This window comes from Sus scrofa, chromosome 5, assembly GCF_054392235.1.
Source record: "Sus scrofa isolate SSC_HxYL_T2T_F1_AM1 chromosome 5, Sscrofa_HxYL_maternal_Yorkshire_Landrace_v2.0, whole genome shotgun sequence".
In the NCBI taxonomy this organism is placed as follows: Eukaryota; Metazoa; Chordata; class Mammalia; order Artiodactyla; family Suidae; genus Sus; species Sus scrofa.
In genome coordinates, this window is record NC_139387.1 from 37,880,654 (window position 1) to 37,905,198 (window position 24,545).

The window sequence follows — 24,545 nt, forward strand, 5'->3', positions numbered from 1 at the left end:
TTCTAAGGGACAGCCTTGGGAGGGCCTGTGCTCCAGATCAGTCAGCCTCACAACAAAATCGATGCCAAAGTCCTTTACTGTAAATCCTAAAGGGCTAGAATTTTCCTTAAATTAAATGGGCCACTGAATAGGTCCTGCAAATTATTTTTGATATATCCACAATTCCATTTGTATGAAATCAGTCCTGCATATAATAATAGAGTCTACATTTAACTATCAAAATGCTATCCATGTTTCTGAATTGACTGTGTCCCCAAAATATCTTTTAATCACTGGGAGGCTCCATTTCCAGCAAATACCTGAGTAATTAATACACTGTTCATAAGGTTAAGATGAGTTTTCTACACTTTGAAGAGATTTGTAAATATTAGAATGGTCAAGACAAAACAGCTGTTTAGAAACTGAGGATTATATAATCCACTGGGTAGGAAAACTCCCTTCTCTTAGAGTTGCCTATCTCTTAATGGACCTAAGATGGTCTTTTCATATTTTGCCATCGAAAAGTATGTTATAAAGGAAAAGAATGCTCATACTTTAGAGACCACTCCAGAAGGCAGGAGCTGCTAACTGTTCCTTTCACACTGGCCAATCACCTCACATGGACACAGAGTGAGGAATAAGAAGCTCAGCAAACTTAGGGGAAAGGACAATAAAAGACCAGAGTGATTGAGTGTTTGGGCCAGGTGGGGTGATTTTCTGCTTGTAAAAGTAGAGTCTACTTTTTTTCTCTAGTAGGAAATGAGGGCTATTAGTCTCTCTTGCTCTTTGTCTTAAATGGGTAAAGGTAACTGAGTCACTGTCATCTGGTTAAAAAAAATTTTTTTTAAATGAGAGTTGCAACATTTATTTCAGGTTCTCTCTCTCTCTCTCTTTTTTTTGGGGGGGGTGTATTTTTTTCCTTATTTTGCCACATAGGCAGTATGTAGGAATTCCTGGGCCAGGGATTGAACCTACGCTATACAGCAGCAACCAGAGCCACAGCAATGAGAACGCAGGAGCCTCAACCTGCTAGGCCATCAGAGAACTCCCTAAAAAGGTTTTTGCCGTCTGTAAAGGATATGCCTTTACTCTTTGGAGTGTAAGTATATTTATTTTTCCTGGTTAAGATTCAAAGCAATGAGAGTAAAGACATCTGCAGGGGAAATGCTGCTATAACCTGGAAGGTCTCAATGGGGCCTGTCAATATGTGACTATTTGGAAGCTCAAATATCTGAAGTTCTCTTTTATTAATGTTATCTTCCAGCTGCTGTTAGATTTTAAGTAGCTCAATGATCCCATTGTCTTTGACCTCTTTCTTCAACCCATTGTCGCATACAAATAGGTGGAAGATTGGATTGTGATGGTCATTGCACAACTACAAATGTAATAAATTCATTGAGTAATAAAAAAAAATAAAAAAAAAAAAGAGGTGGGGAGTTCCCGTCGTGGCACAGTGGTTGGCGAATTCGACTAGGAGCCATGAGGTTTCGGGTTTGATCCCTGGCCTTGCTCAGTGGGTTGGGGATCCGGCATTGCCGTGAGCTGTGGTGTAGGTTGCAGACTCAGCTCGGATCCCGCGTTGCTGTGGCTCTAGCATAGGCCAGCAGCTACAGCTCCAATTGGACCCGTAGCCTGGGAACCTCTATATGCTGCGGGAGCGGCCCTAGAAATGGCAAAAAAACAAACAAACAAACAAACAAAAAAAAAGGTGGAAGAATCAGGCCTCTGATATTTTTTTTTTTTTTTTTTTGCCTCTGATATTTTTACATACATCTAGGGAGGGGTGGGCCAGGGGAGATGGTGGTGGGAATAAATAAAATTCTACGATGATGACTGGACTAGTTATTCTCACTGCTCTAATATGTTTTTAATTTCCTTGCAAACCAAATGTCATCATTAATCTTGGTGTTTCTGATTTTGATTCTTCTTTTGAGTCCCAGTTCTAGTTTTAAAAACGGAACACATTTAATGTGGCATAGCTAGCGGGATTTCAGGGAATAGAAGCTAACCATTTACAGACTTGAACAGAACCAAGATAATATAATTGCTTAAGTCTGAGATACAAGGCTTCCTATTTACTCTCCTTTACTCTGGTTGCTTGCTGTGGTATAAAGTATCAATACAGGTACAGTTATGACTTTAATTACATTACTGTGATCCTCATGGGAGCGCATCAAGACGTAAAACAATCGATGGCCACAAAAGAGCGTGCTTGTAATGGCTTTGCGCAAATGAGCTGTTTCAGATGCTGCAGGATGATACTCACCACATCCCTGTCCCTTGGAGCCCCGGTGGAAAAGTAATAATATCTCTGAGCTATTAAATGTTAAATCTACCTTTGCGTCACTCATGAACGAGTAATTCAGTAAGGGATCAGATCAGTGTGCAGAGTGTGAGCATGTTGGAGATGGCAGAGCGGGTCTCAGGCCCCGGGACCGGTGGCTACCTTGAGCCATCCTGCATAGAAGAAGAATTGTAGGAGAGTAAAGATGGGAATGTAAAGATCTAAGTCATGCCCCGCGTAGCCTTTGGTGGGATCCAAAAACTGGCGTCCAATCAGGCACGCGAAGAAGAAGGTATAGACAGCCAGCGTGACAACCTGAAACAGAGAGAAACCCCCATGAGAGCACGGCGCCCACGGCCCCCAGCCAGCCGGCATGCCAAAGGGGCAAGAAGAAATAAAGATTTGATACCTGGGTGTAAACCAGTGGAATCCCAACCCAGTCATAACCAAATAAGAGGCTGCACCAGGAGCGAAATCGGTTCATTTCCTAAGCCAGAAACAGATAAAAAACACAATGAATGGGAGTGATGGGTGGGGTAATAAATATTTACTGGGATTCAGAATATGGCTTTTAGGAACATGGCTGTAAAATGATGAGAGTGACTTTGAAAGGCTGGTAATTGGTTCCAAAGGCCACGCCAAAAGGAAAAAAAAAATTTTTTTTACTCAATGAATTTATTACATTTATAGTTGCACAATGATCATCACAATCCAGTTTTATAGGATTTCCATCCCACAACCCCATCGCATCCTCCCACCCCCCAAAACTGTCTCCTTTGGAGACCAGAAGTTTTTCAAAGTCTGTGAGTCAGTATCTGTTCTGCAAAGAAGTTCATTCTGTCCTTTTTTCAGATTCCACATCTCAGTGAAAGCATTTGATGTTGGTGTCTCATTGTATGGCTGACAAAAGGAAAATTTTGAAAATAACAACCTATCAACATTATTCAACAATGTGAATGTGCAATAAGGATGGGTACAGTTAGACATTTTTATGATATTAAGATATATCAGGACTGTCTAGAAATATCCTCTACTCAATTGATTCTATAATTTCCAATATATATATTGGCCCAGAGTGCTGGTGGGAAGACGGTGCTTAATATTTTAAATAAGTCAGGAGTTTCCATCGTGGCTCAGTGGTAACAAATCCAACTAGTATTCATGAGGACGCAGGTACAATCCTGGACCTCTCTCAGTGGGTTAGGGATCTGGCATTCCTGTGAGCTGTGATGTGGGCTGCAGACATGGCTTGGATCTGGTGTTGCTGTGGCTGTGGTGTAGGCAGCCAGCTCTGATTAAACCACTAGTCTGGGAACTTCCATATGCTGCAGGTGCAGCCCTAAAAAAAATTAAATAGAGAGTGTGTGTCACTTCTAGCCATTTAGATAAACTATGTGGAAAGCAGATTATTTTTTTCCTTTCTTTTGAAAACATGCTTACTATAGATCACAGAAAAAAGAACTAAATACATCCTAAACCTTTCCCCCAACAACAGCACTTTAGAATACATCTATTGACAGAAAATCTATCTCTGTTTAAAGCAGGAAGGACTGGAGCCTATTGATTTTTTTTCTCTATTGAACACAAGTTATTATTTAAGACTGGGAAAAAAGAGTAGACATTACTTTGGGAGCTATTTTTAAATCATTTATTCCTTTTAGCCTAATCCAGGCAGGAGACTGTCATGGCACAAATCTATCCAGCCCTTCCATAAATTTGTTTCTCAGATGAATTCAGGGTTATATTTCATTTAATAAAACTGTAGTTTTGTTTCCTGGAGTATCTGGAAAGCTGAGCTATCCTTGGGACATTCCAATTTGGGGGAACTGACTGGGGAGGTTAATTTCTACTCTGGATTTTAGTCTAGGATCCTGGGGTTAGTGATGGCAAATGTGCCCCCTGGCCGCCACGTCCTTCCAAGCCCTTGGCAGCCTATTACAAAGCCTTAATTCTGTTTAAAACAGAGCCTCTAAGCAACCACCCCCAATCAACCTGAGTTAAGCCTGTGCACCATTCCGTTCCTGCACTTGAGGGTTCTGTTACTAGCTCACTTTCTTCCGATTCCTTAGGAGCCAGCATTGATCAAAGCAAACTCATCCAGGCCCAACCTACTGCAAGCAGGTCCCTGTTGGTCTCTGATTAGCATCTTTTACTGATGCTATACTATGTACTTACAGTCATCAATGATTGCAGATCAACACTGTCTCTGATTCTACCTTCCTTCCGGGCTTTAGCTGCGAGATTTCCAAACCAGATGAATGGAACCCAGTATTTCAGATGAGGAGATTTGAGGTGGTCAAATAATTTTCTTTCATCTGCTGTCATAAAACCTTTACATGCGCAGAAAAAATAACTAGGTTATACAGACTTGTTTTAGTATTGATACATTACTGTAAATATTTCAGTGTCTACTACGTGCGTGTACATATAGTGGGGGTATTCAGGAAATAGAAAATAAAGGTTCCTGTTTCAAGTAGTTCATTCTTGTACTAGAGATAAGGAATATGTATGAGCAAGCACATATCCACACACACACACACACACACACACACACACACACACTATATATATATATTAGTATACGAGACAATGCATGTGTAAAACCCTAACAGGGCAGCCAGTAGGAAGTAAGGCGACATTAATTAAGATGTTCTTCCCCAATAGAGCATCTGGGGAGGGTCTCCTTCAGGTTTTGGTTAATTTATCTAAAATCGGGAATAAGAATACTTTGAATTGTTAGGATTAAATGAATAAAAGGTGGAGCTCCTGTTGTGTTTCAGAGAGTTAAGAACCCAACTAGTATCCATGAGGATGTGGGTTCCATCCCTGGCCTTGCTCAGTGGGTTAAGGATCCAGCATTGCCATGAGCTATGGCATAAGTCACAGATGTGGCTCTTATTTGGAGTTGCTGTGGCTGTGGTGTAGGCCAGCAGCCGCAGCTCGATTCAACCCCTAGCCTGGGAACTTCCATACGCCGTGGGTTTGGCCCTAAAAAGAAAAAAAAAAAAGAATGTATACAAAGCTCTTAGTATGGTGCTGACCATGTGAATCACATGACTTTTCCTCCTGATACTTCCTTTCAAGCTCCCACTTAACCAGGTCCTCTTCTGTGAAGCCCCCCTTGATCCCTTCCTTCTTATCTCCTGAGATTTCTCCCCTCAAAGCTCCACCACAGTGCTCTCTCTTCCCTTGTATTATAATAATGTTAGACATAAATGTTCCCCCTGCTAAGGCTCTTTGGAAGAGCAAAGAGCCTAGTATCTTCATAGTCCCCAAAGCGTTTTGCATGTCCTTTAAAAGTGTTTTTTTTCTTTCTTTTGTTTAGGGCTGCACTTGTGGCATATGGAAATTCCCGGGTGAGGGTTTGAATTGGAGCTGCAGCTGAGGACTATGCCACAGCCACAGCCACACCAGATTGGAGCTGCATCTTTGGCCCACGCCACAGCTTGTGGCAACCCTGGATCCTTAACCCACTGAGCAAGGCCAGGGCCTGATCCCGCATCCTCATAGGCACTATGTTGGGTTCTTACCCACTGAGCCACAATGGGAACTCTTAAAAGTGCTTCTTTGATTTGGGGTATCTTTGTATAAGTATGTGTGTTTGTTTCTGTATGAGTATGTGTGTGTGTGTGGGGGGGGTGTCTGTGTGTCTTTGTGTGTGTGTATAACAAAACTTGCTTGAGCTTGCAATGACCTCTCTAGGCCTCAGTTTTTCTCATTTGTAAAAGAGAGATGATAAAATCTACTTCTAAGGGGATGTTCCTGAGATGAGGTACATATGTCAAGAGGTTAACATAATGCTTAGTACATACTTTGTGCTCTGTAAGTGCCAAGGCATAATATATTTAGTGAATCTTTATTTATTCACCTCTCATACCTGCACACCAAAGAAAGAAGAGATTTGAATAATAGCAGAGGAGAAATAAGGTAGCAGGTCTATTTCTAACAAACATTTATTGAATGTCTGCTCTACCAGGGTTTGTTCATAAAAGGATGTGCTTCAGGAGTTCCTGTTGTGGCTCAGCCTGTTAAGAACCCCAAACTGTCTCTTTGAGGATGCAGGTTCGATCCCTGGCCTTGCTCAGTGGGTTAAGGATCTGCCGTTGCCACGAGCTACTGTGTAGGTCACAGGCGCAGTGTCTATTCCACCCCTAGCCTGGGAACTTCTGTATGCCACAGGTGCGCCCATAAAGAGAAAAAAGAAAAAAGATGAGCTTCAAAAGCTTACAGTTTACACTTGACCTTTTTAAGAAAAAAGTGAGTAATTTAAATGGTAAAAAAATTCGAAAGGGACAAAGAATATTAATGGGAAAGTAAGTCTCATTTTCCCAACCAAACACTTTCCCTCCCTGAAGGAAATCACTACAACCAGATTATTATGTGTCTTTCCAGAGAAACAGCACAGATTTCATATAGGCCACATTTTTAAAAACACAAATGACTTTATACTTCAGACGTACCTGTCATTTTCTTCTATTTTCCAGGTTACATCTTAGAAATCCCTTTTTTTGTTAATATATAGAGAATAGCATCATTCTTTATAATGGCTGCATTCTAGTTAAGTGTGTACAGTATTTTATATAACTAGTCCTCTTTTGAATAAACTTAAGTTTTTAAAATTTTTTTGCTGCTAAAAATAATGCTGCAGTGATTATCCGTGTACTTATCTCCTTGACTGTTGAAGTGGACTTAACATCTGGTTAATTATGATTTAATACAAATGTTTTCTGAATTAAAGCTTGTTTTTAAAACTGGCTTTTGTTAGATAAGAATTTTGAGTTACTTTTGATTCAGAAATGCAATCATTAGCTTGTGAAATTCTAACACATTCAGATGAGAATCAACCTTTGCCCTAATGTGACACAATTTATGTCCTTAGCCATCTGTAATTGGTTTATAAATCTGGTTTTGCTGCTTAAGTTAATCCTCCCTCCTTATGATATGGACTGAGTTTTATTTATTTTATTTTATTTTTTTGTCTTTTTGGGGCTGCACCCATGGCATATGGAGGTTCCCACGCGAGGGGTTGAATCAGAGCTGTAACTGCCAGCCTACCCCACAGCCACAGCAACACCAAATCCGAGCTGCATCTGCAACCTACATCACATCTCATAGCAATGATGGATCCTTAACCCACTGAGCAAGGCCAGGGATCGAACCTGCATCCTCATGGTTGCTAGTCAGATTTGTTTCTGCTGAACATGATGGGAACTCCAGACTGAGTTTTATTTAAGAGGTGTTGATATAACAGAAAAGAAGTCAAAGGAGAAGTGAGGTGCGCCCATTGATCCAGAGAGTTTTGGAGTTACCTAGATCCTTGATGTGACCCAGGCCAGTGCTTTGAGAATATGTTCCACAGATCATGGGTGTCTGAATCACTTGTGACAGATGTTATATATAGGGAGGGCTGGGCTCCACCATCACCTGCTAAACCAGACTCAACAAGACAGGAATTCTTGACCTAATGTTGCACCTTACAATCTTATTAGGATACATTTAGAAAATACCAGCGCTTTTACCTTATCCCTAGAGATTTTGATTTAATTGGTCTGAAGTGAGGTCCAAGCGTAAGCATCCTTTTGAATCTTCCTGGATAATTTAATGAAATTGGGTCCAGGCAGTTGCATGTTTACTAAGCTCTGTAGGAAAATTCTGACCTACAACGATGTTTGAAAATCACTTCCCCACTGAATGAAGATTCTGTTTATTCAGTAAAGAGAGTAACAATTATAAAGCCAATGTTTACCAACAAAAGACTACTTAGATAATACTCGGGTTATTTATATAAGCTTTGAAGGAGTCTGCACATGCTTGGGTAACTGGACTTTCTCTGGTGGTCAAAAATAAGCATGAGCCTAAGAATTCTTCGTCTTATTTCTCAGTGCATTTCAAAGTTGTTGCATGATCCAGATGATCTGATCTGGTTTTGGTTTTGTTTTGTTTTTTTAAGACTTGTATAGAGTGATTAAAACTGATGACAAGAAGTTAATAGATGAACTTGATGTGTCTTGGCTCTACGCTTTAAAGACTTGCTATGACCCTTCACCGCTTCCCTGGAAACCTATTCTCAGACATTTCATATCAATTGTCTAACACTTATAGTCTTGGGATTTAGAGTGCAATTACCAAAATGACCCCATTTATACACTGGCTGCAATCTCCGTCATTTGACCAAAGAACAACTTTACCTCTGGTTATTTTTTATTCAGGAGTATAGATCAAATTGTGCTGGCAAGTCCCTTCTTGGCTTTTGAGCAGAAAGCAAATATGCAGAGTGAGGTTTATTTAATGCAAACACTAAAGTGAGAGCTAGGTCCCTCTACCCCATCCTCCACCATATAGCACACTCACTGATTGGAAATAGACATGTAGAGCTAGGAAAGCAGGTATTTTCAATGTTCAGCCCAAGTTTACTTATTTATTTATTTTTGTCTTTTTGGCTTTCTAGGGCCGCACCCACGGCCTGTGGAGGTTCCCGGGCTAGGGGTCCAATTGGAGCTGTAGCCACCAGCCTACGCCAGAGCCACAGCAACTCGGGATCTGAGCCGCATCTGTGACCTACACCACAGCTCACAACAACACCGGATCCTTAACCCACTGAGCAAGGCCAGGGATCGAACCCGCAACCTCATGGTTCCTAGTCGCATTTGTTTCTGCTGCGCCCCAGCAGAAACTCCTGTTCAGCCCAAATTTATTGAGTACTTTGCTAGGCGCCATGAAAGATGAACCAGACATTAGTGTGTCCTCCAAGAGTGTATGGGTAGAATGATTTTGGTTATTTCCTGAAGGATTACACATTTTATCCAAAGTAATCCCATTCTGGGGAATTCAGTTACTGGGCCATTGAAAGACAAGTCTAGATTGTTGGTCAAATAAATTCAAAGAGCCATTTGTTATGAAATGGAATGTTATCTTCATCAGTGCTCCTGGCCATTTGAACCAGAGACTGGTGATATCTTTAGAATGTGTCCATCATCCTCATCTCCAAGGCTATGTTAACCGCAGGTATTGATTTGCTACAGTTTGGCAGCACCATCAGTTGGCTGGTCCTCAGAGTGCCCAGTCTCCTTCACAGGTCTGTCTTCACACCACGCTCCCACAGACCCTATCCACACCCCCGACATCACTGTTCTATCCTGCCATTGCATCTGCCTTGAATTTCTCTTGCTCTCTCTTTTCTTTTTAGGGCATATCCCTGAGGCATATGGAAGTTCCCGGGCTAAGGGGTCACAGGGGGGCTACAGCTGAGGCCTACGCCATAGCCACAGCAACAGCAGATCCCAGCCGTGTCTGCAACCTATAGCACAGCTTGTGGCAATGCTGCAATCCTTAACCCACTGAGCAAGGTCAGGGATAGAACCTGCATCCTCATGGATACTAGTAGGGTTCTTAACCCTCTGAGCATTAAGGGGAACTCTATCTCTTTTCCTTCCGACTTTCTGGCTGGTTTAGCTCTGCTCAGCAATTTTCATATTGCTTATCCAGAAAGCCTCTCCTTAATATTTCAAATCAGAGTAAACACACACACACACGCACACACACACACATACATTTATATGTCTGTATCTACATGCGACTCGAATTGTGGTTTAATGGAGTAGGATCTGCTACTTTAAGGCAAAATTTTATTGCCTTCAAACTAAAGGACCAATTAAGTCCATTAATAAATAATACTCCGGTAGTGGCAGATTCAGTCGAAGCTGAGGCAGATATGTTTTGCCTTTAAAGCAGAGAGTGCTCATGAGGCTCTATTAGCAGAAGAGCTAAACACTCTGCTTCTCAAAACTTTTAGTCAGGATGGGTTTATTGCCAATTCTTTCTGAAAGAGAAAGTTGTGCATTCAGCATCTGAGCTCTTCTCAGAGAGATGACTTTTTCAGGAACATTGCAACAAGCCTGGCTCATTTTCCTCTCTGTACTTTCCAGATGAATGGAACGAAGCCACCAGATTCAACTGCAGCTGTTCTTTAAATTCAGTGATAAACGTTTAGAAATCCTTGTCAACTGGGAAAAATCAAGAGGAGGCAAAATGGAACTGAGAGAGAGAGATGGAATTCCATTGTGAAGGCATCAAGGAGGGCAATATTCAGAGTTTTTTTTTTTAACCCTGAACCACAGTAAGATATATATATGTAGTTCCCCAAACAATTATTGGCTCCTCTGAATGAGATGCTCTCTGATATTTCCTGTTTTGTTCCATTCCATAAAAATTGCTGGCCGAAAGCCATGAAAATGACGTAAGAACCCAATAATAAGTGACAACGCACAGTTTGAATGGCTAAAAATGGATATGGTTGAGTAAAATCAGTTTCTGGGGGTAGCAACAGAGTCTGAACAGAGGCAGAGAAACTCCTCCATCTCCCTAATGTGAGCAAAACATTCCTAGTCAGCCACATTGCTGTCGCTAAATTCGTATCCTGTTTGGTAGTTCACTACCTTCTACACATGACGCACAGGAACTATCATTCACAAAATCAGTGCTTTTAATTCCTCGCCTGTCCAGGTGGCCCAGAATTCCATTTGCTTTGGGTAAACAGACCTGAGGCGATTTGCAGATAAAGTTGGAAGAGTTCACAGATGCGTTCTGGTGCATTTGGTTCCTCCACTTTGCTGCATGTTATAACGGTCTGGGGAATTTTAAAAACTCCTGCGTCAGCCTATTGAATCCCCATGTCCAGGGGTGTCAGCCAGACCTCAGTATTTTTAAAAGATCCCTAGCAAGTCCATTTTGTAACCTGTGCAGGGTCATGCAGCAAGCTGGCCACTTCAGCCCTCCCGATCTGGGTCAGATGTAGTGATTCTGTCGCGCTTGTGTAAAAGTGGATTTCTGGGTCCCAAGCCCCAGAGATTCGGGTTTCACAGGCTGTCTGGGAACCTGCAATTTAAATAAGCACCCTGGATAACTCAGTGAGTATGGTGGTCTATGAGCATACCTAGAGAAGCATTGACTGGCTTCTATTTTTGTTGTTGTTGTTGTTTTTGTTTCAGGGCCGCATCTTCGGCATATGGAGGTTCCCAAGCTAGAGGTCTAATCAGAGCTATAGCTGCCGGCCTACGCCAGAGCCACAGCAACGCCAGATCCAAGCCGCATCTGAGACCTACACCACAGCTCACAGCAACGCCGGATCCTTAACCCACTGAGCGAGGCCAGGGATCAAAGCCGCAACCTCATGGTTCCTAGTCGGATTAGTTAACCACTGAGCCATGATGGGAACTCTGGCAAATCTTGACTTAACCCCTAACACGGGGCTGGTGGGAACCTCAGACGTGGAGCAGAGACTGCCCGTCCATGGCATTAATTCAAGGAGGGTGATTCTCTCCTATGTAAAGCCACTGTGCATAGGTGAGTCAAGTGTCACTCACAGGATGATATTCCATCTCTTCTGGGCTCATCATGTGAGATTATAGAGATAATTGACTCAGCCTGTAAAAGTACAGCCACCAGAGGAAAAGCCAGCACAACCATGAATACCACCACCCCTTGATCATCTCTCCTGTAACACAGAGCAGCGGGAGATTTCAAAGAGACCAAGCAGCCCCAGTGCCTCGGAATGCATCAGGAAAAACTACAGACCACAGGGCAGAAAGTCAGTATTAGACAAAATCTATTTGATTCCATTTAGCAAGAGATCACAGATTAAATGATCTAAGTGCGGGGCTAGCTTTCCAGCCAGTTCATCTAAAGTTAGAACTTTTATCTCAATGGCCATTTGACAATTGGGAGCTTGCTCAGTTGTATTCATGCCTTACACCTGTCGCTAAAAATTCTAATGGGGTCTCCACAGGCTCGCACTTGTCAGAGCAGAAGTTCAAGGCACTTGATGTTAAGACTCCAGGCCTTGGAGTTCCCATTGTGGCTCGGTGGGTTAAGAACCCGACTAGTATTCATGAGGATTTGGGTTTGATCCCTGGGCTCGCTCAGTGAGTTCAGGATCCAGCATTGCTGAAGCTGTGGCGTGGGTCACAGCTGTGGCTCAGATCTTGGCGTTGCTGTGATTGTGGGGTAGGCAGGCAGCTGCAGTTCCGATTTGACCCCTAGCCTAGGAACTTCCATATGCCACAGATGTCGCCCTGAAAACAAACAAAAAATATCCTAGGCCTTTAAGAAAATGAAACAGTGCCCTTTCCTCAAATTTTACTGTCTTTTAACCACTCTTGTAAGCTACCAAGCACAGAAGGAAACTGTTTCAGAGAAATGGAAATGCACTGGAGTGATATGAGATTCAGCCGTAAATTTTATTTGGGCTTTTCTTTGAAAATGATTCATAGAAGAAGAGATTTGTAGTAATTTTTACTGATCTTGAGGACAGGGACTATATCCACTCTTGCTTTTAGCTGCAGTCCAGGGCTCAGCTTGGCATACTGTATACACACAATAATAAATCTTTGTTAAATAAGCAAATGCATGGCAGACTTAGCAGCAGATTTAGTAATGCTTTTTTTACAGGAATGTATCTAATTTCCCATTACCTATTTTGGTGCTTCTGGTGAGGAATTTTGAAAGGAAATATTTTCTTCTGATCACTGTGGAGCCCCAGATAAGATGTTTTGATTCAGTCTCACCCCATGACATAAGCACTCAATTAAGGCCATCACTTGAATTGGCAAAGATCTGGAATTGTGCCTCTGACTTGACTTAGAATGAGCCACATCTTTCAGGGCAGGTGATTGAAAGGACTGGAATTTTCCAGGGCAACTTTGTAGCCAAGTGGGAAAATAACAGAGACTCCTGGGTTGCAGCTCCTCTGCTAAGTAACTATTCGCTACAGGCCAGTTTAGGGAATTTTTAGCAAAGTAGCTATTTTGCATTCAAAATTTTATTTCTCTATTTTCATGGGAACATAAGTAAAGAACTTTAAATTTTTTTCAAGGAAACAATCTCACATGCAATTTTTTTTTTTTTTTTTTGTCTTTTTGCCATTTCTTGGGCCACTCCCGCAGCATATGGAGGTTCCCAGGCTAGGGGTCGAATCAGAGCTGCAGCTGCCAGCCTATGCCAGAGCCACAGCAACAAGGGATTCGAGCCGTGTCTGCAACCTACACCACAGCTCACGGCAACGCCAGATCCTTAACCCACTGAGCGAGGCCAGGGATTGAACTGCAACCTCATGGTTCCTAGTCACATTCGTTAACCACTGAGCCACAACAGGAACTCCTCAAATGCAATTTAACGACATTTTGCATGGGGGATAAGAAGAACGTTTAATTTTTCATTAGACAAATTTAACCTGTAACATCAAAGCCTATGTATTTCCCAGAATAATGGTCTTTTAATTTCCCAGAATAATGTGACTTGAGTGTCCAACTTCAAAGTAAGGGATGTTCAGGGACAAGTAGGTGAGTGACCCAACTCAGCCAGCTCTAGTCAAGCAATTGCCAGATGCTCCAGAAGGAGATGCTGGCTTTCATTCTCTCTGCCCTCTCTTGTCCTCCCACCAGTCCTGAACCTTTGCGGCAGGGACCCTCTCCCAAACAACACAGAGAGGTTGGAGGGAAACTCCCATTGCCTTCAAGCCCATTGTCTCTGAGTATGATCCAGGAACCTCCCTGTCTCAGAGTCTCCAGAAACTTATTAAATATACTAGTTTCTGGACCCCAACCCTAGACCAACTGAATCAGGACCTCTGGGAGTGGTATCTTAGGATCTGCATTTTTAGAAATATTGATTTTTAATAATAACCAATGTGCATTGAGGTTTGAGAACATGGACTTTCCCTGACAGGTGGCTTTATGGAGGGACGTTCAAAACCTGGTAAGAGGTCTTTTGTGCCCTCAACATTGCCTTCTGCTTTTGCCCCCGCTCCTTGGGGGCCCCTGTGCTTTACTCACTGGCCCTCTCTATCCTCAGGCAGAGCAGGTGCCCTGGCACTGGGCTCAGGGCATCTGCCAAACACTTTCCGCCATCCCTGATCTTCCTGTTCTTCCCAGAATCGTTGGCACAGGCCAAGGATAGTCAGAGAGTGGCAGAGGCATGTGCCCCGTTGGGAGAGCTTGGAAACTGTCCCCATGTGCCGACGGAGTCAGCCCTCTCTAGTGGGGCAAGGAGCCAGAAGGGAGGTAAATCTATGCTGCCAGTCAGAGAGGGTACCCCCCCATGTGGCTGGGGGTGGGGCTGCCAGGAAGGACCCTGCCCCTGAAGCATAGCCCCCAGCTTGGAAGGCAGTGGCTCAGAATCTTTGCCCTACCACCTAATAGGCAAACCTTGGGTACCTGCCGGCCAGCTGGTCCATTACCCCATTTTCTGCCTTTGGAGAAAACACTTAGGGATGAAAGAGAGAGTAGAGACCTTTATACCTCGAAAATCAGTGACAGCCCCAGAGGGCACTTGCAAGGCTTTAGCCCCCTCTGATTTCCCTCAGTTTTCTTCCTCCTTCTGATGTTCCACACAAACTAACCAGAAAATTGAAGTGAGAATGATGCTTGTTGTGTCCAGGCAGCTCAAATTCAAGTGCCCTAGATGGTACCCTCTGACCAGACTGCTGCCCAAGGCTGCCCTGCCATTCTGGAGCCTCCAGCATGGTTGGAATCTTGAATTCACCCTTTTCTTAATTGTTGCAGCTTTGTTGTTAGTAACGAATTATTATTTGGTGGATGCTAAAGCCTTTTACCCCAAGGGTAAGAAAAAGGGTTTAAAAAAATAAGCATCCTGGGAGTTCCCATCATGGCGCAGTGGTTAACAAAACCGACTAAGAACCATGAGGTTGCAGGTTCGATCCCTGGCCTTGCTCAGTGGGTTAAGGATCCAGTGTCACTGTGAGCCGTGGTGTAGATTGCAGACATGGCTCGGATCTGGTGTTGCTGTGGCTGTGGTGTCGGCCAACGGCTACAGCTCCGATACAGCCCCTAGCCTGGGAACTTTCATATGCTGCAGGTGTGGCCCTAAAAAGACCAAAAAAATTTTAAAAAAATTAAAAAAGACATAAAGAGGCTGTGGGTCAATAGATCACACCTTGAGATATACTGGTTTAAATGCACATCAAGGGGCAAATGAATTGCCCTTGGAACGGTTGGAGGGTACTTGTGGTTAGACAAGTATCCAAGTATTCCGAATGCCTTGGCCAGAGGGAGAGGGTGGATGCAAGTACCTGATAGGTATTTGCAGGCGTTTGATAAGGAGCGAGACTTTAGGGCACCTAAAGGAAATGAATTCACATTATTCTCCCATTCATCTTGCCATTTCCACTTGCCCCTCAGACCTGAGCACAGCTCAGGCCTCCTTGCGCTCAGGTCTGACCAGAGGCCCCAAAGGCTCCTCCATTGCCAGCCACCCTGGCTGCCGCCCACTGTGCTTTTAACATGAAGGGGATGCTGGGAGGATGAAACCCGCTCTGAGAATTGGGCCTGGAGTCTGATTTCTGTCAGAATGCACTCCCTTCCTTCCAAGGATGCGTCAGGACTAGAGAAAGGTCACCTTTATTCATGCAAGTAAATTTTAGCACTCACTCATCCATTTGGAACGGGCCAAACCTTTCTTGTTTGTTTTTAGGACTTTTTCAGAGGTTGAAATTTTTATTGCATTGAATCCTTTAGACATTAGGGCAAAAAAAAAAAAAAAAAAAAAAAAAGAGGTTATCAAGAGGCATTTCAACTTGGTCATTTGGAAGCAGTATTCCACTTTTACATTTGGATAAATAGCGGCAGTTAGTTTAAGTTATGACTGGTTTTACATCATAATATACCCGTGCATTTGCCAGGCCCTTTATATGCTCCTCTGAATCCTTAACCAAGTACTTGTGCCCCATTACTTTCTCACATCTTGCTCTGCAGCCCTAAAAACAGCCTCTACACTCCTTCCTCCTTATTTGCGCCTTGACTTTCATAGCCTCCTGGTCATAACAGATCAAGAAGACCCAAGATGTCATATCAAATGAGTCTTCCCAAGTGACCAGAGGGCTCTGTTATGCTGTTGTACTAAATGATTTCATTATTAATAGCAAGAACTCGTGTCACACCACAAGCGAGGTACTGCTTTAACGATGCAAATATTAACTTACTGAATCCTCACAACAAGCCTATGGGGTATATGAGATAGAGGGTATTATAGACCACTATAAACTCATTTTATGGATGAGGAAACGGGCATAGGCAGGGTAAGTAGTTCAGACAAAGACAAGGTCATGCAGTTGGTAAGCAGTGGGGAAGGATTTGAACTCTTACTCTGCCTTCTTAGTCACTGTCTGTATCGTGCATCTAAGACAAAACCAAACCACAAAAGCCAAAGAAAACTCCAGAAAATAAACAAAAATTACTCTTCCTTAAAAAATTACTTTCAAGGACATTTCAGAAAAGGAGACTAGAAATAGCAACCTAATTTGAGACTATGGTAAATATAAAGGCAGAATCATTTCACAGTTCCTATATCTTCTGTGTATTCACTGATACATTCCCATGAACTCTCAAATCTATCAGTGACAACCCAGCACAACAATGCATTTTTATTTTCTTCATGCCAACAATCTCATTTAATTCCCATCCCCTTGAAGGCTGAGTTACCAGCTTCTTTGCTAAATATTAACACACCAAAGAGAACCATCCTTCAAACGTGATTGTCCTCAGCATCCTGTGTCCAGGAGCCCAGGTACAAAACTGCATCTACTTTGAGGAATAGGAGAGACAACAGACCCCCATTCAAGCAACCCTCTCAGGGTCTGCCTAGATGAAAACCCACATTGCTGGTTCCTTCCAAATCTGCTGTGTTCGGGGAAAAGTATTATGTTAGGAGTTCCAAGCCTGAATTGAAAGTTTGGCTCTCCTGCTGATTACTTGTATGATCTAGGAAAGGTCATAACCCTTCTGAGTCTCTCATGGTTTTTTTGAGATCCAAGTGAAATAATATTTATGAAAGTGCATAAATTTTAAAGTGCTAGAAAATGTAAGGTAATGTTACAGATGGTTTAAATAAATATGGCAATTATCACTATATTTACCTAAAGACCACGTGACTGTGCACAACTTAATTTGAGACTGTCTGCTGCTTCCTTTGCTCTACACCCCCGATAAACTCCTTGAGGGCAGGAATCACGGCTTAGTCATTTTTGCCTCTTAAGACTGTTTCTGGGACATGGTAAATAATCAGTCAATGTTTCTTGAATGAATGAAAACATAAAAGGAACTTTCAAAGGAACTTTGAAGTGTCTCATCAAGGTCGAGGGGAGCCCGGTGGAAGGAAAAGTCATTCACGGTACCTGCTTCAACCACGTGGTCCATCGTCGGAAACCTTTTGTACACAGCTGTGCTCACTGAGCGGAAGATGAGCAGGGATGTGAGATTGACATAGCGCATCAGTGTCCTTCTGAGCAAGCGCCCGTGCTCGTCACTTCCGTGAACACTGCTGGAGATGAGAAACATCAGCCTGTCTGGCCAGGGCAGATTCACAAACTGGTTCCACCATCGGTTCACTACCAGAGTAACATAAAACCCTGTAGAATAACAGCAAACTGTAAAGGAATTTCTTACTGCAGGCATGTTGTTGACACTGATGTTTTTAGCAGAATTTTAGCCTTTTTAGGGATTGGGGTGTAAAAATACGTTGTTATCCATATCTTATGATTTTTGCCCTCCAGAAAAAAATAATATCATTTGTGCTTGGCAATGCTGTAGCACCCAGTGAGTGGGTATTAGAACTCAAATGTTGATGGCAAAAATGGAGAGTTAGTGACTAGGAAGCTTAATTGTCCAAGAGCAGATTATTACCTCAAACTCGTTTGGGTGTTAATTTAGTAAAAGCAGCCCTGACGGTAAACCTTGTGGATGATTCTGGTTCTATTGCAAGCAGTGGCTTTTCAGGCATGCCTCTTAGCTTGGAAACACTCCCATGCAGAGTCATCGGTGTCATCCTAATGGAGACAGCTGTGTGGCTGCATTCTGCGTGTGACCTATACTTACCAAGCACAAAGGTTACTGGAATTTGTTCAGCATATCTGTCACAGTAAATTGATAATTTTTCAAAGTAACGTTTTTGGGCTCCTGTAAGTAAGAATCTGGAGCAAAAATAAAATGCACAGCCCTTTATGATATTATACTTCTGCACCTGCTTTGCAAGTGACATTCAGTGCAAACAATTAAGCACAAATAATCTCAATTTTGTTTTTTAAGGAGCAATAACTTTTTCTTTTCTAGCTAAGCTGAGGTATCTCAAAAACTTTTTAACAGCTGAATGTTTTAAGTACTAACTTTTTTAGTACATTAATGTTACTGGCCGTTAGACATATTAACCACTTTATTTTTAGGTACTTTATTTTCAAATTTTCATATGACTAATGCATTGGATTTGGAGCAGAATACCTCTGAAAGAGTCTGTTTTTCAATTTTATTCATCAGGTGTACTTAAAAAAAGAATGTCTTAATTAAGTGGATTATACTTATAAGTCATTGTTGAGTAATAACCCTGAATTTGACATTTTGGTCTTACTTTCTCCTGAGTATGCTACTTAGCACATTCTTGATTATATGTGTCGTACTTCAAGGGGTGTTATAACTATTTATTTTAAAGCCTACAATTATTTAAAATATAAGACAACATGATTTAACGGTTAGAAATGAAGATTTTTATTGTTCTATTTGGTGGGTCTATATTTCTATAATATAAATGTTGAAATTTATATTATAGATCTGACACAAACCCATTTTCTGGTGTTAAACACAAATCCATTGAATGGAGCTTTTCGTGTTTCAAGGAGGAGATTCAGAAGCAGAAGAAATGTCTGAAGGCAGGTTAATAATAATGATCAGGATCCAGAAAGAGAAGCAACACAGATGAATCTGCAGAAATGAATGAACGCAGTTGTTCCTAGGGAGGAAGGAATCCCTTGGAAATATTCATGATAACACATCTCAGAGGCTTATTTAGGTCAGCAGAGCATTGATGAAGGAAGCAGAGGGATAATGAGGTGACGGGGAGACACCCATGAGATCGAAGATGAAGCTGTGGGAGCTGGAGGTGACCGAGAAGATGTGTGGGGTGCAGGGTGGGCTGGGAGTTCCCACCTCAGCTTTGGAGGAGTTGTCAGAAATTCTGAAGTCAGGAAAAGCTGACAAGAGAGGCATCGCCTGGTCGACAGGCCTATCAAGGTCCTGCTGAGGACAAGTTACAGCCAGAGTGGTTTCTGGTACTCAAATAGAAATGGTCAGAGGATTTAAATGTGTCCAGACCATGGGGTCTGATGGAGCCAGTTTTGAAACCCAGATCTGCCACTTACAGGTTTGGATTTTGACCATATTTTTAAATCTCTCTGAGTCTCAGTTTTCTCATTTATAAATGGAGAGAATAATACTTATATATCAGGGATGCTATGAGGATTAAAGAATGTATGATATATAAAACCACTTGGTGTACGGTGTTATACTTAATCAGTAATAAAGTGGTAGCTCTTATTAGTAATTGGCCATAAGAAAAAAAATTTAGCTAATGGACACATAGAAATTTTGCTAGCTGGAAAGTACTACAGTGATTATTTTGTCAAATCCATCCCAAAATAAAAAGAGATATAATCAAACTCTTATATATGGTAATGAATTCTGGTTCTGTATTATGATTTTTTTGCTATTTGCTTATAATAGGATTAAAAAAATCTAGGGTCATGAGTAGGCATGAGAATGAAACTATGTCTATATTTGTCTACAGGTATATCTGACTGTTGTGACAAATTCAGCCTGTAGTCCTTGGTAGAGCTTTGATCATGATAGAAGGATCTATTTTAATAAGCTTTTATGGTTAAACTTTAAAAAATGAAAAATGACTTGACTATTGTTATACATGTAAGCACTCTGCTGTCTTTAGGAAAAATATGTGCATACAATTTTGTGGGGTATAAATAAGATGTTGAAGCCAAAGTTAAGGCCCCATGGAGCATTTTTGGCTGCGATGCAACTGTTCTAAGAGCTATTCTATTCTAAGAAGCAGTAGCAGGAATAAATTCACATTAGTAAAAATAAACTAATGAGACAATTAGCCTGAAACGTCATGTGTCTTCCACCATTTCATATTTTGAAAGATTAGGTGACACATAAATAAACTGTCAAAATAATATCACATTTAGAAGACATGTCTGAAAAATGATTAGAGGTTTTTAATAAACTTTCCTTTTAAAGATATTTTGCCAAAATGTATACCCATATATACATTTGTTTGGGACTATAGTTTTGATGTGTAGCAAAATAGCTCTTCTATTCTACTTTTGGTCATTAACAGCCAGACATATTAAGTCCCTTCTTCACATAGGGTCCTGGCGCTGCAAGGAAGGAGGCAGGTGAGAGCAACCGTACACAAATTTGTTCACTGTACGCGGAAGGACAAGGACAAACAGAGGTACACAGAAAAGGCAGAGATACAGCCTCAAAAACCTTTAGCTTTTCTATTTTAAGTTTTAACTTCCCCCAGAGAAGAAATGTATGCAATCAATATTAATTTTAAAAAACTCATAAAGCTTCCCTGTTGTAATATGGATAAAATGTTATCAAGATTCCAATTTTTAGTTATAAAAGTATTTCTTGGACATGATAGCGCTCAGATTTCCTGTCAATCTGATGGGCATAGGCTCTGATGTTATAAAGAGTAAACATCTTCTTTTGCCAATATAATGTGCCTGGAACTCAGAAGATATAAAGAAAAGAAATTAGGTTTCAGGCCTTTTCTTTAATTGAGATACTGGGGAGGTTGGGGGCACCATCTTGGGAAAGATTTCATCATTCCAGGAAAAGGAAGGAAAGTTGCCCAATATACACTGTTCATGAACATGTTAATTATGTAGGTGGTCGCTACAACCTGTCCAATCAGAAATGCAAACTCTGAATGGTATAGTTGTTTTTTTTTTTTTTTTTTTTTTTTGTCTTTTTGTCTTTTTGCCATTTCTTGGGCCACTTCCGCAACATATGGAGGTTCCCAGGCTAGGGGTCGAATCGGAGCTCTAGCCACTGGCCTACACCAGAGCCACAGCAATGCCAGATCCGAGCCTCATCTGCAACCCACACCACAGCCCATGGCAATGCTGGATCCTTAACCCACTGAGCAAGGCCAAGGATGGAACCTGAAACCTCATGGTTCCTAGTCGGATTCGTTAACCACTGAGCCACGACGGGAACTCCTCTGAATGGTATAGCTGAGAGAGGCATAAATAATTATTTGTCTGTAGACTCTGCCATTCAACATCATCACTTAGTGAGGATCTAGGATCTAGGTATGAATTTTTTTGTTTTATGCCTATAGTGAAATTCTTGAAGTGCGACTAATACCTCTTTGTGACCAATTAAATGGGGCTGGAATGAGAGCCACCTGAACCTGATGGTTAGCGTCTCTTTACCATTCTGAAAATGGTTAGATGTGAATTAAAATACCATGTCCCAGGGAGGAGGCAACAGAGGATCATGCAAAGGAGGAGGTTACATAATGCAAAAGTCAGCAGCAACCAAAGGGCTTGGATTTTTGAGGCTGTATTCTTATATGCGATTTGATGCCATTTAAGGACACATGCAAAGGAAAGTACCTGTACATCAAACTTATTGCTGTGTAAAGAACAGCAAAGACAATAAACTCCCTGTACAGTAGTTTGTAGATGCTGCCTCTCCACTTGAGGAGTAACCTATGAAATCCAAAAAAAGTCGCATTTGCTACTTTACTGGAGTAAGTGACAGTCATCTTGGATAGTGTTTTTGTTTTTGTTTTTCTAGAAGAGCAAGAAGACAAAACACAAGTAAAAAGCAATGTTTAAGACAAAACGAATCTGTATCTCAAAAGAAAGCCTAGCCAGCAACCAGTCAGCCCTCTCTACTTTTTCAGCTTGAATAATTTGGAATTTGGAGATAACCACCATCTCAGTACTAAATCTTTCAGCAGAAAAGGGGAAGAAAGGAGTGTTTTGAAAAAAAAAATCTTAGAAATCTTAAACTTGTTTTCATTGCTTTTTTTTTTTTTTTTTTTTTTTCAGGTCCACACCCGAGGCATATGGAAATATGGAAGTTCCCAGGCTAAGGGTCAACTCAGCTCCAGCTGCCAGCCTACACCATAGCCACAGCAACGCGGGATCCAAGCCACGTCTGCGACCTATACCGAAGCTCACAGCAACACCAGATCTTTAACCCACTGAGTGAGGCTGGGGATCAAACCCCTGTCCTCATGGATACCTAGTCAGGTTCATTACTGCTGAGCCACAGTGGGAACTCCTCATTACTAAATATTATTTTGAAATTATTATAGCCATTGCTCAATAAATATTTGAAGGAACAAATGAAGTATATGAGAGATGTTGTAATATCATCATCATTTATTTTCTTAATCCATAGGAAAATCTGAGGTACTGATGTGCTATATTAACTGACATTTTCAAAAGCAGTGTCCGAACTTATTGTTTGGGTTAAAGTGTATAAAGAGGTATTTGTTTCACCCCTAAATTTCCTAAAAGGAAGTTATGGCTCTCAGAAATCAGGAGACATTGTTGGAATGAAGCAAGCCCCTTGTAGGAATTTAACTGATGGGTTACTTTTTTTTTTTTTTTTTTTTTTTTTGTCTTTTTGCCTTTTCTAGGGCAGCTTCCTGCATCATATGGAGGTTCCCAGACTAGGGGTCCAATCAGAGCTGCAGCCACCAGCCTACGCCAGAGCCACAGCAACGCGGGATCCTAGCCGCGTCTGCAACCTACACCACAGCTGGATCGTTAACCCACTGAGCAAAGGCAGGGATCGAACCCACAACCTCATGGTTCCTAGTTGGATTCGTTAACCATTGCACCACGACGGAACTCCTGGTGGGTTACTTTTGATGGTTTTAATTAAATTGGGTCTCTAGTGGAGCTCTTGAGTGCATGGTTAGCACTCTGCACTTCAAAAGGTAGATGAAATGTTGGACCTCAGTGATGCTAAGTAAGGTGCATTTTCCCATTGAAAAGTCTCACGTAAAATGCTTAGGGATGGGTCACTTTCAGCTTGAAGCTGAAAAAAAAAAATGAGGACATTATTTAAGACTCTTTCCACTTGGATCTGTTCCACAGATGTGGGTAGGATGAGAACTGGGCCCCACACCCTAGTTTTCAGTGAGTTCTCTGGCATTCCATTGCTTTTCACCAAGACACTAATCATGCAGATTTTACGAAGATGCCCCAAAGCTAAACTTTGAAAATGCTGCTCCATGAGCTAACACAGAGCATACACAGAGGAAAATGAGATGTCTTTGAAGACTTTTGATTTCAAAAGGATCTATGAGGAGAGTCTTACAGAGCTACTTAGACTGAAATTATGGCGTTTTTAGGTAGAATGGTGCTAGACATAAGTAATAAACTGTATAGCAGATTTCTTTTATAAAGTAGCCTACAGCACACATTTGACCATAAACAAGGAAATTTTGTCTTTATTCAGAGGTAAGGAACCAAGCCAACTCTCATTTGCCTAGTTTCCCTTAAAAAGAAAAAAACTCTGTAGCTTATATTCACTATATATATAGTGAATATATAGGAATCACCAACCTAAGCCTTCAACATTACTGATTTTAAGACAGAAACCAGGGCTTTTTGGCAAAAGTAAGTGGCATTACGAAAGGATGGGACTCACACCACAAAAAAATGGTTTCACTTTTCTAGCTTCACCTTGTCTGTCTGTCTCATGTGAATACAGCCAAAATTGGGAGAGGAGCATAATCTATATATATTAAGCCCATTTCATAATTTCTTCTCACGGGCACCAGAGTGTAAGTCCTCAAAGAACTCTTTCTTTGAACAGTTCACCCTTCTACTTAAGCTCTGTCGGAAAAACCAAGATCACCTAGAGCAGAGGTTGGAATTCAATGCATAGGTATACTCTGTGCACTAACCTATTGTTTGGTTCAGAGTCTCCAACAGGAAAGAAAATCTCCAGGCTCCAGGCGGAGGTGCCCTCGGGTCGCAGTTGCACTCTCTCGGTTTACCCCTCACTCATGCAGAGTCAGATTTTCTTTCTGTTCTCTTGGTCACTGAGAGGACCCAGAGTGTGACAAGCACAGGGGTTAAATGTCTTTCCACTTGTGGAGGCCTGTTTATGCCAAGGTGCCCATGGATGACAGTGAGAGCCAGGGACAAACAGGAGCAACAGCTGCTGATCCGACTTTTTTTTAATCTATAATTATAACTCCACCTGCCGCCCAAGCTACCCCTTTGAATGAGAAGTCGGAGGTGACGTGAAGGAGGCTGGGTCATTTAAGTCTGTTATTTTTCATTTTGACTCTGCCTTGGGATCAAGGAAGAAAGAGCCATTTGCCCCTAAAGTGCAGAGGCTCTACCAGCCAAAAAAAAAAAAAAAAGAAAAAAAGGGGGGGGGGGATT

The 24,545-nt window shown here is 41.7% G+C and overlaps 1 protein-coding gene across 5 annotated transcripts in view; it reads right to left on the bottom strand.

Moving 5' to 3' along the window:
- Nucleotides 1–24,284, bottom strand: part of BEST3 (bestrophin 3) — a 41,694-nt gene extending 17,410 nt beyond the window's left edge. Inside the window, exons 1-7 of one of the 5 annotated variants that reach the window (XM_013997720.3) lie at nt 24,059–24,216; nt 21,744–21,839; nt 18,148–18,242; nt 17,448–17,681; nt 4,439–4,593; nt 2,673–2,750; nt 2,426–2,578 (exon numbers count right to left, since the gene is read on the bottom strand). In XM_013997720.3, coding sequence (XP_013853174.1) covers nt 2,426–2,578; nt 2,673–2,750; nt 4,439–4,593; nt 17,448–17,681; nt 18,148–18,242; nt 21,744–21,751 — 723 coding nt within the window. In that variant the 5' untranslated portion in view covers nt 21,752–21,839; nt 24,059–24,216. Of the gene's footprint in view, nt 1–2,425; nt 2,579–2,672; nt 2,751–4,438; nt 4,594–17,447; nt 17,682–18,147; nt 18,243–21,743; nt 21,924–24,058 lie in introns of all 5 variants that reach the window. The other 4 variants (XM_003481658.5, XM_013997718.3, XM_084956320.1 and 1 more) reach the window with 4 other exon arrangements.
- Nucleotides 24,285–24,545: the final 261 nt, after the last annotated feature.